At 40.1% G+C, this 17670-nt stretch overlaps 1 protein-coding gene across 1 annotated transcript in view; it reads left to right on the forward strand.

Moving 5' to 3' along the window:
* LOC132397737 (sushi repeat-containing protein SRPX2-like) overlaps positions 1 to 17670 on the forward strand; it is an 85266-nt gene that overhangs the window by 61043 nt on the left and 6553 nt on the right. The window contains exons 7-9 of the mRNA XM_059976498.1: positions 4398 to 4519; positions 5786 to 5965; positions 11851 to 11984. Of these exons, the coding sequence (XP_059832481.1) occupies positions 4398 to 4519; positions 5786 to 5965; positions 11851 to 11984 (436 nt within the window). The remainder of the gene's footprint in view (positions 1 to 4397; positions 4520 to 5785; positions 5966 to 11850; positions 11985 to 17670) is intronic.

Here is a 17670-nt window from a genome sequence, read left to right on the forward strand (position 1 = left end):
CTAAACGCAGCTTTGAGTCCGTTGCAGAAAGGACAGTTAATAGATTGAAGAGACCAATAAGAGGGACAGCTGATGACAGAACTCACAGCAGCAGACTGAAAAAGAGTACTTGTCTGAATAATGGCTTGGGATGGGGGAGGCAGAGGCAGGAACAACTGTGGTAGACACAACAGTGGTCAATGTGGGAAGGGGCTAAAGGAGGGAATGGCAGTGTCTATCATCCTATACTGATTAGCACTGACATAGGGAATATACCTGAGTTATTACTTTTCAGATCCTGCTTTCTAGCTTTTCCCGAAATGTAACATGCAGGATCTGAATCAATTTTCTACCTGCGTCATTGGCACTGAAATAGCGGACACCTTCAAGCTGTTCACCTTTCCCTTTCAGGCTTTGCAGCCACTCGGTTACACCCTTGGCCCTAGCACCATGGGGCGAATGCATCCTGTAGTCATGTCCAAGGTCACACAAATACCTGGCAGTTTCCCTAATGATTGAATTCCCATCTCTTTTGCTCTCTCACTCTTCTCCTTCCCATCTTTCTCAGGTGAACCATCTGCGTGTTGCGTTCCTGGCTCCAACTCCTCTGTAGAATCATCATTTCTAACAATGTCCAAAACTGTTAGAATGTGTTCGGTGTAGAGGAGGCCTGCATGGCCAACTGACCCTAATCTGCCTGGCCATCAGTCATCCTCTCTGCCCGTTCATGCTGAATCTGCAGTTGACCACCTCTCTAAACATGCTGTCCTCAAAATTCAGTGACTCCAGCTGCCAAAACAGGGAACTCAAGGTGCTGCAGCCAGAAACTTTCTGTACGTGTCATTGTCTTGAACCCTGGAAGCATCAATCTCTTCTCATGTAGTGCAGGATGAGCATTGCACCCATCTGAAATGTTCTGCCTCCCTCACCTTTACTAATAATACAAACTATTAGAGTTTCAGAGGAGATTCACCACCTGTATACCTGATTTGTATCAACGTTACACATTGAACCAAACGCCAATACCAAATTCTCTTAAAGATCCTAATTACCAAAGCCTACACTCTGAAGACTGCTGCACTCAAGACACCACTGTGTAGAAATCTTAACTATAGTTTCTGAACCTACTTTCTTCGTGAAGTTGTTTCACAGTGACACCCCATGGCTAGAATCTGCAAAGGCAGGCACACCCAATCTACATCTCAGTCTTCATAGAACAGAAATTCCAAGAAAATGCTGAAATTCTGTACCCAAATGCCAGTATTTACTCCCTCACAATTAGCAGCTGTGCTTTAATGTTGGGTTCCAATTGGATTCCGTTTGGAGACCATTTCCCCAGCTGTTACAATGATGAATCTGCTCACTGGAATAGCATGGTCATTATTTTAAACTGGGAGAAGCAGCTAAGACAGAGAAGAGTTATTTGCATATTTTAAGTAGATTGACTAAAATAATTTAAGTATGTTCACTGTTTTTAATTTCTAATCATTTTAACATTTTGATTGTTGATTGGTTTTTAATGATTTTTATTTAAAAGATACTCAAAAGATTGTCCTTGATAGCTTTGACAGCCAACTCAGCTTGGGGACATGGCCTAACCAGCTGTTAAAGTTTCTCTCCTGACCTTTTCACAAGGGGGGCACCAAACAATGGCAATGTATCACAGCAGGGCATTCATTTGGCACCTCTAAATAACTCATCAGTTTTGCATTCAAATGACAATTAGCTTCCCCATTAATCTCTGCTTGCAATATATTTTGCAATCAAATATTGTGACCCACTAACAAGTTTTAATGTTTAAAAGAAATGATACATTATTATTCTTCTCTATTCCCCTTCATTCTTTCCTGATTCTCAACCCATTCTTACCCTTTAATGGTTCTCCATTTTGTCCTTTCCTCTATCCTGTTCAATCATTGGGTGAGTTTTTGTTGACTTAGATCCAATTTTGTCTAGTTGTTTCTAGTGCTTCTGAATAAATTGGTAATTTGTAGATGTATATGTGTCTAAAGATGTAACCGATCTTAGTACAAGCATGGGTGGGTAGTTATACAGACCAGGATGGAATCAAAAACAATGATCCTCTGGTCTTGTCATCTTTCATTTTTTCAGAAATGTTGCTTCCTCAGAAATTTTCTACAGTTATGATAGACTGCTTGAAGCTGAACACAAATATAATTTCAGACTACTTATATAACATAGGAATTTGGAGAAACAACAAATTAACTTTTTATTTAATATAATGCATTTAATTGCATAACGGTGCTAATGCTTAGCAATAGTTCAATTAAGCTAACAATGCTTTGTTGATGATGTTTGTTTTTACTCAGTGTCTGAAGCTTCTCATTTGAATGTCCACCAACAATGTGCTGACATTGATGGATTCTAGTTACCCTGAAACCATTTCTCCAGGACTGCAATGTCCTGGTGAAATCTTTCAGCATGCTTATTATGGCCAAGATTTGCAGGGAAGAAGTCTAAATGGGAATGCAGAAATACACTTTTAGTTTGCCAACCAGCTTCATGGAGTTTGGTGTTCTGTAGTTGCCAAGAAAATTTTCAACATCATCCTTGCATGCCTTCCATGTGATATTCTCTGGTCTCACTTGAAGTTCTTCATATTGTCTGTCATTGATGACCTGTTAGATTTGTGGACCAACAAAAATGCTTTCCTTAATCTTGGCATCACTTATTCTGGGAAACATCTATCTCAAATACCAAAATCCTTCACCTTCCTTGTTCATCGCTTTTACAAATTTTTCATGAGCCCCAGTTTTATATGAAGAGGAGGCAAATACATCTTGGTTGGGTCTACAACTGGCTTATGTGCCACACTTTTTTGCCCTGTAACCAACTGCGTATGGAGTGGCTAATCCTTTGTAATGTTATGGGATTCTTTAGCATGGTGACAGCAGATTCTATTCATTCAGTCTTGAACCCAGTGATTCTGCTTTTGGCTTTGGCAAACCTGAGACTGACCAGTCATTTGACATAGATTGAGTTATCAGATGAGGCTCACTTGACATAAAGGGTTCAGAATCTTGATCAGTATCAGAGTCATTTTCCATTTCTGGCTCGTGTGTCTTGGTATTTTTGTCTGCCTTCATGTTTCTGGTAGCTTCAGTACTGGAAGACTATCGTCATGTGACAAGGGTCTCATGACTGAAGGGAGATTGGCGGATTCAGTGGATTTCTTGTTTTTAACAGACACTGTTAAACGAAATAGCAGTCTGTTGTATGATCCTTCTGCTCTCGCCATATCACTGTGACAGCAACTGGCATTGACTTCCGAGTACCTCTGAGCCAAGCTCTAAGATCGCCAGTGCATGTTGTGCAACAAATGTGAGGAGCCCAGGCTTTGACTTCGTCGCCAATTTTACACCCAAAGTAGGGCTCCAGGGCTTTCTTAGTAAGAGGAGTCATGCTCTGTCTGAGATCTAAATGTACACTCGCCACAAATATAACAGAGTATCGTGGCTGTTGCAACATTGGTGAGGCATTTTGCTATCACAAATACTCCTGAAAATACAATTACTTTATCCAAATGTGTACATACAATATGCTATATGCATAGACCATGTGCATCAATGTGATTGCAGACTGATATACATGTAAATGCAATGCATAGAACGGTATGTGAGTGATGTTTTTATAGCCTTTCTAAAGCCTGTCCTGCCATGCAGCATCTGCTCTGCCTAAGCATGCCCAGGCATGCCTGGACAAGATAGAGAACTTTTCAGTTTACATTTGTGGGCAACTGTAGGCAATTTAAAAAAAAATGGTGCACAATATGGAAATTTCATGGATTTTCATGCTCAGCACCCCAAAATCCATATGATACGCTGGAAAGTATTCAGGAAGCAAAATCTTTGTTGACCAGTGTAATTGATTAAAATTATTTAATTATTGGAAGGTGGCCAGACCATCGGATCATTATTGTTGGTCTCATACTGGTCTGTATCATATTCCATCCATATTTGAGTGAGTTTCTGGGAACCCTAGGCAGTGTAAATCTCTCTTCACCAGGATCACAGCACTCAATTGTAGATGCATGCTATACATTCCCCCGTCTCTCCCTGACACCCATCTCATCCCAACTTACCTCTTGGTATCAATTAAGACAATTCAAGTGGAAAACTAAACATTGAAAGGTCATATTTCTAAATACTTACTACATTACTTTATATATTGCAATTACAACATTTAAGTTCTTTTGTATCCAATGGAAGAGGCTGCTAAAAAAGAATCCTCTATACATATATTTCTGAGAGTAAGCTGCAACTTTTCAAGAAAACAAATCTTTGAATCACATCTTAGGATTTGCTAAGTATGAGCATAGAGCCCAACAGTTAGTTTCAGGAAGGAGGTGTCAATTATTGAGTACTAACTGATCTCTTTTCTCTTTAATCCTTCTGCAGAATAATTCTCAAAGGACCATCCCCAGGGTCTGAGTTTGAAAAAGGTGAACACGTTATTCGTTATGTGGCCTATGACAGAGAAAGGAACAAAGCCACTTGTAAATTCACTGTGACAGTTTATGGTAAGTCATCTACTAATAGCACAAGCTGTCTTCATTTTAAGACATTTATGACTCTATTATATGATGGAGCAATCAATCAGAAGTATCTGAAAATAAGAGATATTCAGGAAATGAAAGGTTAGAGAAAGTTGGAAATTCAGTTGCAATGAACTGAGATTGTGCGTGGGCAGTGAAAAACAGATAGGTGTGGAACAGACATGACATGATGCCATAAAATTAATTATGATAAAGGCAGATTGGAGATTGTCAGGACCAAAATTCTGGAAGGTCTAACTCACTGGCTGTTCAAAGCAAAGTTCACAGTCTCCTATCCCAAATGTTGAGGATGGAGTCACGTATGTGGTGGTGTGGCTAGAGGGTCAACAGTGTCCGGCTCACAAAGCAGGTCTTCTTGCAGACACTGTAAGCTCCAAGCACCTGAGGGCACTCTGTAGCTATCTGGTTTGCATGTACCAGGAAGCAGTTACTCCCATGTGGTTATCTGGATTTGACGTGGGAATGTCCAGTGCTAAGGCTTGGGTTCCATTGTCATTATTAGTTGGTATAATGAGCAGAATTCCAAAGGTATCTCCAGAATTTCCCAAGATGAAGCTATGGAGTATAGTGGATGCAAGATTCACCCTTTGGCCCTTTTACTGCATTTTGTATTCATGGGGTGGAACAAATATTTTTCATTGACTAGTTAAGAAATTGGCAATTTTAGGGTTACAGACAGGTGCCTTTCAGCCTTTGTGAGATATAGAACTCTACGTTGGGCTCCAAAGCATGAAAGATGCTTAAAAGTTTGGAGACATTTCAGAGAAATCAGGGATGTTAAAAAAAATGTCAAAGCATTATCTTTTCCCTGTCAACTTTGTCTACATTTTGTCCTCTTATTTACCTGATGACTGACTCATGCTGGATAATGATTATACAATCAACCAGTATTTCATCAAAAGGCTATTCATTAAATGAGCTAGCCATAGAAAGGATCTTTTATTGTCAGAATATCACAGCTAAGCTGATGAGTGAGACCAAAGCCAGCAACAAAGGGACATCACTCACACTTATTTAAATAATAATTTTAGATTAGACCATTTACCAGAACATCTGCCTAGGAATAATGTAGAGACTGTATATGATGGAGAGTCAGGTATGCTACTCTTTAAGCATGTGGATTGTTCTAATCCTATGTTTCCAAATTAGTCCTTTTAGTTCTGTTAATTGTTTGTTATCTATCTGTTGTTTTTAAACACTTTATTGTTTGAGTATTTATTTCTATGACAGTTAGAAGATGCCCTCCTCTGAGGCCCCCTGCCAATGCTTACATCACTTGTACATCTGGTGGCAATAATTACGGGGCAACCTGTACTTACACATGTGAAGGAGGCTACGAACTTCGGGGGATCTTCAAACGAGTGTGTCTCTTCAGTCGAAGTTGGTCAGGAATACCCCCATCTTGTGTACGTAAGTGGATTTAATTAGATATTGGGAATATGCGACTTTGTATCCAGCCACAGCAAATAAACAATTGATTTTATAATAGAACTACAGCTTCATGAATTGTAAACAAAAATAAAGTGATGACTATATCGCTCACAGATTTTTGACTATATAACGTATTACATTTACACATATCAAATATTTTTTGAGTTAAGCATAGTTATACTCACACTAAATTTCAGTTCAATGTCCATTATATTGCTGTTATTCAGATACATGACAAAGGAAGATATATACAAATTCTGAACATTTAGTTTTAATTTAATAAGACATTGGAGAAAAGTTCAGCATAATCTATTATCCAAGTATATGTACGGTATGTCTCCATATACAATCCTGAGATTCATTTCCTTGTGGGCATACTCCGTAAGTTCAAGAGCATAATAGAATCAATGAATGAGGGGGGACAAACAACCAATGTGCCAAAGACAACAAAATGTACAAATACAAAAGTGAATAATAATAATAAATAATTAAGCAATAAATGTCAAGAACATGAGATGAAGGGTCCTTGAAAGTGAGTCCATAGGTTGTGGAACGATTCAGTAATGGGGCTAGTGAAGTTGAATAAAGTTATCTCCACTGGTTCAAGTGCCTGATGGTTGGGGGGCAATAACAGCTCCTGAGCCTGGTGGAGTGAGTCCTGAGGCTCCTGTACCTTCCTCCTGATGACAGCAGTGAGAAGAGAATATGACCTGGGTGGTGGGATCTCTGATGATAGGTGCTGTTATCCTGTGACAACACTCTGTGAAGATGTGCTCTATAGAAGGGGAAGGCTTTACTGTGATGGACTTGGGTGTATTCACTGCTTTTTGTAGGATTTTCCATTTCTGTACCAAGCTTTGATGCAATCAGTCAATATACTCTCCACCACACGTCTGTAGAGGTTCGCCAAAATATTAGATGTCATGCCAAATCTTTGCAAACTTTTAAGGAAGTACAGACACTGCAGTGTTTTCTACGTAATTGCACTTACATGCTGGGCCCAGGGCAGGTCCTCTGAAATAATATCACCGAGGAATTTAATGCTGCTGACCACTCTATCTTTCATCCCTCAATGAGGAGTGGTTCATGGATCTCCAGTTTCCTCCTCATGAAGTCAATAATCTGCTCCTTAGTCTTGTTGACATTGAGTGAGAGGTTGTTGTTATGGCGCCACTCAGTCAAATTTACAATCTAACTCCTGTTGATACATCACCTTTGATTTGGCCTAGGACAGTGGTGTCATCAGCAAACTTAAATATGGCACTGGAACTGTACTTAGCCACACAATCATAAATGTAAAGCGAGTTGAGCAAGGGCTAAGTACACAGCCTGGTGGTGTACTTGTGCTGATTGAGATGGTGAAGATGTTTTCGCCAATCTGAACTGACTAGTGTCTGCAACTGAGGAAATCGAGGATCTAATTGCACAAGGGGAGATAGGTCTTGAAATTTATGGCACTTTCCAACATTACATCTAGACTGCAGGACCACTAGAAAATGATGCTGGAGAGGTAGTAATGGGGGACAAGGAAATGGCAGACACACTGAATAAATATTTTGCAACAATCTTCACTGTGGAAGACACTAACAGTATGCTGGAATGTCCAGAGTGTCAGGGGCAGAAGTGCATGAAATTGTTCATACTAGGGAGAAAGTTCTTTGGAAACCAAAAGGTCTGAATGTAGATATATCACCTGGACCAGATGGCACAAAACCCAGGGTGCTAAAAGAGGTGGCTGAAGAGATAGTGGAGGCATTAGTAATGATCTTTCAAGAATTAATCAATCCTGGCATGGTTCCGCAGGACTGGAAAATTGCAAATGTCACTCGTCAAGAAGGGAGAGAGGCAGAAGAAGGGAGATTACAGGCTAGTTAGTCTGATCTCAGTGGTTGGGAAGATGTTGGAGTTGATTGTTAAGGATGTGGATTCAGGGTACTTGGAGGCATATGATAAAATAGGCTGTAGTCAGCACGGTTTTCTTAAGAGAATATCTTGCCTGACAAATCTGTTGGAATTCTTTGAAGAAATAACAAGCAGGATAGACAAAGGAGAATTGGTTGATGTTGTGTACTTGGATTTTCAGAAGGCCTTTGACAAGGTGCCACACATGAGGCTGCTTGACAAATTATGAGCCCATGATATTACAGGAAAGATACTAGCATGGATAGAGCGTTGGCTAATTGGTAGGAGACAAAGAGTGAGAATAAAAAGGGCTTTTAGTGGTTGGCTGTTGGTGACTAGTGGTGTTCCTCAGGGGTCTGTGATAGGATTGCTTCTTTTTACATTATTTGCCAATGATTTTAATGGTGGATTTGTGGCCAGGTTTTCAAATAACGATGGGTGGAGGAGCAGGTAGTGTTGAGGAAACAGGGAGTCTGCAGAAGGACTTAGATAGATTGGGCAAATGGACAGAGAAATGTCGGATAGAATATAGTACAGTGAAGGGTATGGTTATGCACTTTAGTAGAATAAAGATATAGACTTTTTTTTATAACAGTGAGAGCAAAAGGACTTGAAATTCCTTCTGTAGGGTTTCCTGAAGGTTAACTTGCAGGTTGATTTGGTGGTGAGGAAGGCAAATGCAATGTTAGCATTCACTTCTAGAGGGCTAGCATATACTGTAAGAGCAAGGATGTAATGCTGAGGCTTTATAAGGTACTGGGCAGACTGCACTTGGAGTATGGTGAGCTGTTTTGGGCCCTTTATCTAAGAAAAATATGCTGGCTTTGGATAGGTTCCAGGGAGGTTCACAAAAATGATTGGGAATGAAAGGGTTAACATATAGGAGCATTTGATGGCTCTGGGTCTGTATTTACTGGAGTTTAGAAGAATGAGAGGAGTACCTCATTGAAACCTATAGAATATGGAAAGATCCAAAAAGAGTGGATGTTGGGAGGATATTTTCTATAGTGGGTGAGTCTAGAGTAGACTCACTGCAGAATAAAGAGACATCCATATTGAACAGAGATGATGAGAAATTTCTTTAGCCAGAGGGCAGTGATCCTGTGCAGTTTATTGCCATAGACCAGAGGTTCCCAACCTTTTTTTTATGCCATGGACCAATACCATCAAACGAGGTGTCCATGGAACCCAGGTTTGACCCCCTGCCCTAGACGGCTGTGGACGCCAAGTTATTGAGTATATTTAAATTGGAGGTTGATAGGTTCTTGATTAGCTCTGGTGTCAAAGGTTGCAGAGAGAAGGTAGGAGAACAGGGTGGAGAGGGATAATAAATCATCCACGATGGAATGATGGAACAGACGTGATGGGCCAAATGGCCTAATTCTGCAGCTAAGTCTTTTGGTCTAAATATGTGTTGCTGTCTGATGGTCAAAACTTACTGAGCCAGGCCTTCTATACAGAATTAACACCTATGATCTCACCAATCCCAGACTTATTTGATCTCGATTCTGAAGCAGTCTAAACTCTGGCAACATTGCCTGAGCAGGGCTATGCCTTGATGTTCATATTGAAGCTATGTGCTTGAAAGCTATGAAAGCCAAAAGGGCTCTACTTCCAGCTATAGCAGCTGCCCAAGTAGAGGGATTTTCAATCACTTTGAAATGGCTACAGTATTTTGTGACTGTTTGTTTCATTTTAATAGTTTGAAAAATAATAATTAAAATGAGTTAAAAGCATGTAATTTAAAACATTAAACTAAACAGAAGTAGTTCAAACAGAAATGTACCTTCTCCTACTTTAGTATCAGCAACTCCTCTGTAGATCTGTCTAAGCAAGGTGGAGCTTCATTAATGGATTCTATGAGGAATTGAGTAGCAAAGTGAAGTTACAGATTGGATCTTCCAAAGTCGACATATGCGTGTCAAGTACCTTGCATGTTCCATTTAATAAGTAAATTCCAACAGGTCTGCTTGGAAGTGTAGACATTTATCTGCAAAATCCCAGTTTAGAAGTCAATACACATCAAAAAATGTTGAAGTCCCCCTGATGACCAACCCCTGTTTCTGCACCTTTCCATAGTCTGTCTATGTACCTGTTCCCCCACCCCTCATTGGCTATTAGGGGTTTTATAGATTAATTTCATCAGTGCAATGCAGGTTTAGCTAAAGCCAGATGGATTGTTTATACCCATGTGTATAACTCTGGCTATTTGCTTATCAAAGTTGAATTGAAAGATGGTTATGTCAGATCTGTGCATCCTATGAACATATTCCTCCCTAATCCAGTCTTAAATAATTCAGACGAAATTGACGAGAGACAACAACCAAACCCTATTCTTTTAAAATCCTTTGGATAATATTCCACAAAATTTGTAATGGACTGGATATTGCACACCACACCAGGAAGCTAAATGAAGACGTAATTGTTTTTGAAGAATTAGTTTAGGAGTGCCTTGGACAAAAGAGCATTTAAACATCTCTGAAAATAACCAGCAGGTGGCAGTGCTGAAGAGAGAGGTTGATGCCATTATTTAAATAGTCTTTATTTGAATTTAGTCAGAAGTGTTGATCTACTGGCCTATATAAAACCATGCAATGAGTTAAACATCTTTGGAAAAATCACCTGAGTCAGAAGCTTTCTTCAATATTTTTAAAGAGATTCTACTTCTGAAAAGATACTGCTTTTCAAGGGTAAATAAAAAATGGATGGATATGGATGTCTTTTTACCATGCGTTTCAAGTCAAAATCCAAATTAAACTGCATGGGAAATTATGTAAAAAACGGTTTAGGGTTCTTCTCCCCCTAGTAGGGGGGTGGGGTGTATACCCCTCAACAAGGGTATGTAAATATGGAATAACAGAGTGCCACCTGGGTGGCAAAAGTGTGGAAATGTAAAGACCGTAATGGAAGCATTTGTAAAGGATTGAGAGTCATTGAATAGTTTATTGTACATAATTTTATTTTTGAATAAAGTATATTTTGTTTAAAAAAAACAGCTTATGTACAGGAAGTGATTCATACAAAAGTGATGCATACAAAACAAACAGCATCTTTAGAGGCAATGACAGCTAGTGATTTGCTTCAAAGGTACCTAAATATTGAAACTTGAAGTAAATAGTGTCCCATGTCACTACTATACTTTTCCCAGTTGATTATCCAGTTTTCCCTTAGGCAGCTGAAATATTTTACAAAGTATTTTTGCTACTCCTTCCCAAATGAAACTTTTTTTTCTCTCTCTGCAGTCATATTTCTGCTATTTTAAATGTCAACTGCAGTGGAGTAGGAAGCCTGTGATCAGATTCAAATTGACTGGTGGAGAAAATCTCTGTCAGGTGCTATAATAGTCAATAAATAGTCCTATTACTTTTTTCTCTGCTTCAGATCCCAGGTGACTCCCACTTGTCATGCTAAAGTGTATTTTGGACCATCTTCATTGTATCAGATGGCCCCCACTCTTGTTTTATCGATTCACTTCATTTTGGTCAAGTTGTATTAGACGGCAATTCTTGTCATTTTAATGTCACCTCCAGTCTCTAATCTCACATGGCTTCCCTGAGCAGCACTTAAATAGAGATTTTGATTTTAGCCATGTGTAAGATTTGCTCTCTTTTACCATTAATCAGTTCAGGAAATATATCATTAAATAACCACAGTGCAAAAGCAGGTCTGTAGTCATTAAGGATGGGTAATGTTCTGTGTTTTATTGCATTGCATTGAACTGTCCAAACTGAATGTGCCCTGAACTGGAAGATATGTGTGCAATTGTTCCACTTTAGCTAGATCTTCACAACTGCATAAACCAAGGATATTCAGACATAGCTCATGTGTAACGGTTAGATAGGTATGGCCATGCACTTACACACCTATCCACTCTTACTCCATGCAATTTCTGTAACAAGCTTCCTACAACTAATGAAACACACCATGAATGAGATCACATGGTAACAATTTTTTTCTTTAAGGAATTCAGATTAACGTTGATGTGAACTCAGCAGCTGCTCTCGTGGACCAGTTTTATGAAATGCAGCACCTCCTCATCATTTCCTCTCCGAGTGCATCTGACACTCACTACAGAATGCAGATAAACTTGCTGCAGGTGAGCTCAGGGATGGCTGAAATCAACATTGCCACAAATATTTCTGTCTTTTTTCAGGAGGAAGGAACCCTCCCTGATAATAACTGTATGTTGAATTCACATAAATTTTTGTCACTTTAGAATTCAAAATCTTTTGACTATGAGTGAAATACCATTTGTGTCATCTCAAAGTAGCAGTTTGCCAACTAACTTTCCATGGTTAAAAAATCCCTTTTGAATATCTAATGCCAATATCTGGATGGAATTATGTTTCCACAGAGAGTTATTTTTCTAGTAAAGCAGGTTATTGGTTATGTAGGACTGTGCTCTATTTATTTTGACAGGAGAATAACACTATTGGAGATGACGACTCTATTGCTTTCTTGCCAATCTTGATTTGCTAGAGGCTTGTGTCTCTTACTTTAAGATCACTTGGGACGATCAGTTTGTCTTGCAAGAGGATATAGACAAATGTTTTCCAAGTCCAGAGTAATGTCCCTTTCAGCAATACCTGTAGCTTTCAAGGTTGAGGTACACGCCCTGATGATAGTGGTGTGATAGTTCAGTGCTTAGATGATTCAGAGCAATGCGTTTATCCCACATGGGGACATGACCTCAGACTGACTCAGCACTGATGGAAAAGCACACCCACAAGGACAATGTTCCACCTTTAGGTTAACTTTCCAGAAGAAGGTGTAGCCACCAGCTTGTTCTTTAGAGCTGCCCAGTTTCTGCCCGCCTCACTCTGAGTAGAAAAGCCATGGCTTCCTGAGCCATCATAACAGGGTGATGTCCAGCCTGCAACACTTCTGATATTCTGGGTCCCCATCTTCTTATTGAAGTCTTGGGACAATTGACAGTAAATTTCCGATTTTTTTTTGTATGATCTGTTGCACTGTAGGATAGTTGTTGTACCCAAGCTGCAGTATAGATATGACAGAGCACGGTGGTAAGGGAGACCCAAGTGGACTCTAGATTGGAAGTTAATGCACATACTGCTGGACATATACTATACATAACAGCACAAAATTCAAGTTTATTCAGTACATACACACTTGCATTCATACAAGATGGTCTCAAGCACAGAAGATCTTGCCTACCTCCCCCTTCCTACTCCCCCCACAATCTCTCACCAACTTTCTTACTTTTCTCACCATGATTCCACCTTAACTTCCTCTCTTTCACCGATTCCCATTACCTGACTCTCCATCAGACCCACTTACCTCCACTACCCTTGCACAATCCTTCCTCCTTCCTTCCCTATGCTGGGCACCCTTCCCCTCTTTCTCCTGTTACGTACCCTGTAACTGGGTGTCTTACCAGCAAAGATAGAAGTATCTGTTGGAGTCTGGTACTATTATCAAAACAGTGTTTATTAGTTAAAATATACAAATCAATATCAACAATGCAAATATACAGATAATACACATTAGCAGTACTAAACCTAAAAGTGTGGGTATAATTATAATCAATAATAAACAAGCTCTATTGATGTCTAGGGGATAATGAATTGTCATATGTGAATATAAAGTTCAGTTCAGTTCATACAGGCTGAGGTAGTTGTTGGTCGATGTGTTGTAATTGTTGGAAAGAGAGACAGCGATCAAATAGTGACAGCCAATCAAACCTTCCTTTATGTTCTTGATCCGTCGATGTGTTGTTGTGGCCATTCAGGTATGACCCCTCTGTCCTTTAGCTAGACCGTTCTTCTATGGTGGACTCGTCACCCAGGCAAGGGTGGACACACACACAAGCCCCCGCCGGCCTTGCTATAAACACTGTGAGTTAAAATTGACCGATCCTTCATTCGGTCTCCGATTCCCCACACTTTCTTGTGGGTTCCAACACTTAAGCAGTGCTCACTAGTATGTCTCCTGGTACACCTCTTGGTGTGTCTGAGGGGTGTCTCCCCAGACCTCACTTTTATCCCTACTCACGGGGTCTCTGGTGTCAATCAGTTTTGAATGGCTTAGCCCATCAAACCAGCCCACTCCGGCTGTCCACTGAGGAATTTTAATGAACAGAATAGTACCAAGTAAACAATCCTTCTCAGAAGCCATAAGTCTTACAGGAGTCATAATATGGTGGAACAACAAGTCTCTCTTTCCCGGTGTTATCTCTCCCTTGTCTGAAGCAAATGTTCCAACTCCAATATGTTTTTGTTCCACCTCTTTCTCTCTCATTAGCAGCATGGCAACAGTAATGGTTTGTAATTCTCCCAGGGGAGGGGGACATGGGCAACCCTGCACCCTTCTGCCCATCAGAGCTGTTCATCCTTCGTAACACCCCCATCCTTCTAGGAATTTTCACCAAAGGGGAAAATTAACTAGTACAGCGTTTTACAGGATTACAGAGTTTAGCAAAAATACAGATGTGTTTTTAACTACAAAGCAATACAGATATACATTCAACTTAGCATCTAGATAAACAGTCAGCGAATACATTGTCACTTCCTTTAATATGTTGTGTCTGAATATCTTGCATTTTAATAAATTCCTGTAGCATCAGACTCCAATTTAATCACCACCTATTTTTCCCTCTTTCGTCAGCAAAAAAAAACTAAAGGGTTGTGATCTTAGCTTAAGTGTATATTACAACATGTGAACTAATACAGGTGTGATTATACTGTGGTACATGACAGAAGTTTGTGCAAATACTAATCTCTATATTACTTTTAAACTTAACAGTCAACCTTCCATGATGTTTTTATCTTTCACATGCTTTGTCAAAATCCCTCAAAACCAGATCCTGTGGCATTTGTCAACCTTTTCCTCTTTTCCACTTAACTCTCACATGGTTAGCTTGCTCACCAGTGTGGAATAGGCTTTCACATACTCCTTTCATAGGAGTTTTCTTATCACCAATGTTTTCCAAACTTAGCCTATTTTCTGAACTTCAACACAATTCTTTATTTTTGAGCAAGTCATTAATTTTATCTTCAGGACCCTTCATTCTATTAGTTTTCAGTTTAACATCTGCAAGTTGTTTACCTTTAAATTCCAATACAAACGGTAATTGATTCACAGGCACCTTGTTAACAAGCCATTGTTCCTTCAGCCTGGTTACTGCTTCTAAAACCAATTCAGACTTTAAATTTTCTTTATTAAATTTAGGAACATCACTTTTCCCTTCTCCTTCAATAATATTCACATCACCAGCTTTCATCTCCTCACTGACTTTTAACACACCTTCTAACACAAACAACTGAGAATTCTCACTCTCCACTGGTACCAAGGTTAACCCTTCCTTCACTGAACCAAGTCCATCTGACCCAAAAGGACTACATTCCTTTTCAACTAAATCAGATACCTCAGACTTTTCCTGAGTTTCAATACTAGGTTCAGTACCCTGTGACTCCACATCCTTCACATCCTGAACACACTCAAACGGGACATCTACTTCTTCCAGGTTTTCCATACCAGTCCCTTTTCCAAATTCTAAGTTCCCCTGTTCCTTCCAGTTACTCTCTGGGCAACTCCCATCCATAGCAAACTCAAACCTGTGGGTTAAAACAACTTCATCTGCTAACCCAGCAGACTTCATCAAGGTAATGGCATCCTTTTCATCTAGGACTGCCCTTATATCATTATCGGGAACACATTTAAATTTTCAACTTCAAACTGCTCTGTCAAGCCAGACAGGTAATCCATCTCCAACCCTGGACCTTCTAACTGCCTTATCTGTTTCTCATCTTTACTCTGTGCCTCTATAAATTCCTTCCTGGCTAAGGGTAAGTCTACCTCCTCTCCTTTACTCTCTTTCACCTCCCTATTCTCCACTTTACCATCCCCTAACCCCTCTTGGTACAGGGTCGGTAAAAACATCTCAGCCAAATCAACACTGGACTCATTTAAACTGTCCTCTTTCTCAGCCGCCTTTCTCGACATGCTGCGAGTGATTGTGCATGCGGGATAGATCTTACAATCCAGGGGCGGGTCCTCAGCACTCACAGACTTGCTCGTCAATTTCACTGCTGCACACACGTCACCACCTGTTAAATCATTACCAAGAAGGACGTCCACGCCGTCTCTCGGTAATTCTGACTGCACCCCTACTTCGACTGGTCCAGATACCAGGTCACATTTTATAATGATCCCATGCAAAGGCACAGCTTCTGTCCCTTCTGAAATAAATTTCTCACGCCCCTCTCGTACTCTATTTACCTTTGCCTTCCTCGTCAATTTGCTGATCTACTCAATATACCCTGTAGGGACTGCCATTTTCCCTTTTCCTGTCTCCTTCTTTGGAGCAAAGCACTTAGGTGCAATATGACCAACCTTTCCACAATTATAACAGGTCAAGCCAGGAACCTTCCTGCCAGCCTGCTTGTCCTCCTCCTCATCTTTTCCACTAGCTCCCGGCTTATTCTCGACCTTAGCCAGTGGGCTTTCTTTACCATCCCTACTGCCTTTCTGGTAACTCTTATTTGAGGAAAACTTTGTCTTGTGGGTTAGGGCATATTCATCTGCGAACCTAGCAAATTTCGATATAGACTTATTTGGCTTCTCATTCAGATACATCCTGATATTATCCAAAATACAACCTTTAAATTCCTCAATCAGAATTAATTCTCTGAAACGATGGAAGTCCTCCTCCACCTTTTTTGCAGCACACCAATGATCCAAGAGCACAGCCTTCTCATAGGCAAACTCTGCATACGTCTGATTCCACAGTTTCTTTAAATCTCTGAACTTTTGTCTATACACCTCAGGTACCAACTCATAGGCCCAAAGGATAGCCTGCTTTACTTCCTCATAATCCTCAGACTCCCCCTCAGACAACGCCGTATATGTCCGTTGAGCCTTCCCTTTTAATACACTTTGTAACAACGCCCACTGATCTCTGGGCCACTTCTGATTCACTGCCACCTTTTCAAAATGCGAGAAGTAACTATCAACATCTGTCTCCTCGAATGGAGGTACTAACCTAAACTCCGTACTAACATTAAACTTCTCCTCTCTTGAGCCTTCCCCTTGGTCTTTTCCCTGTTGCTTTAGCCTCTCCATGTCCAGTGCATGCTGCCTCTGTTTCTCCTTTTCCCTTTCCTCCATCTCCCTTTCAGCTCTTTCCTTCTCCCTTTTCACCTCCAACTCCTTTAGCTGGAGCTCATACTCAGTTTTCTTCTGTTCTGCGTCCAACCTTAATTTTTCCAACTCTAATTGAACCACCCCAACAACTGATTTCCTCTCAGGGATAAGTTCCAATACCCCCGGCGTGAACACACCCTCGGATATATAATGCTGGGCTATGGCCCTATGTATCTCCCACTTTTTCATTGATGACTTCACCTCTGGGAGATTTAAACCTTTCGCAATATTCACCAAGTCCGTCTTTTTGGCACTCTCTAGTGCCTTCAAAGTCGCGTTTTCTATAAATTCATCTATATCCATCTTTGCCGGTTTCCCGTCTGGTTACCCATTCAACCAAAACAAATAATGGACTTATAGCCCGATTCACTGGCCCCTCAATTTGGTATCAAATCCCGGACAAGCCCCCAATTTGGTGCCTACCCCGTAACTGGGTGTCTTACCAGCAAAGATAGAAGTATCCGTTATCAAAACAGTGTTTATTAGTAAAATATACAAATCAATATCAACAATGCAAATATACAGATAATACACATTAGCAATACTAAACCTAAAAGTGTAGGTATAATAATAATCAATAATAAACAAGCTCTATCAATGTCTAGGAAATAATGAATTGT

Source organism: Hypanus sabinus, chromosome 8 (genome assembly GCF_030144855.1).
Source record: "Hypanus sabinus isolate sHypSab1 chromosome 8, sHypSab1.hap1, whole genome shotgun sequence".
In the NCBI taxonomy this organism is placed as follows: domain Eukaryota; kingdom Metazoa; phylum Chordata; class Chondrichthyes; order Myliobatiformes; family Dasyatidae; genus Hypanus; species Hypanus sabinus.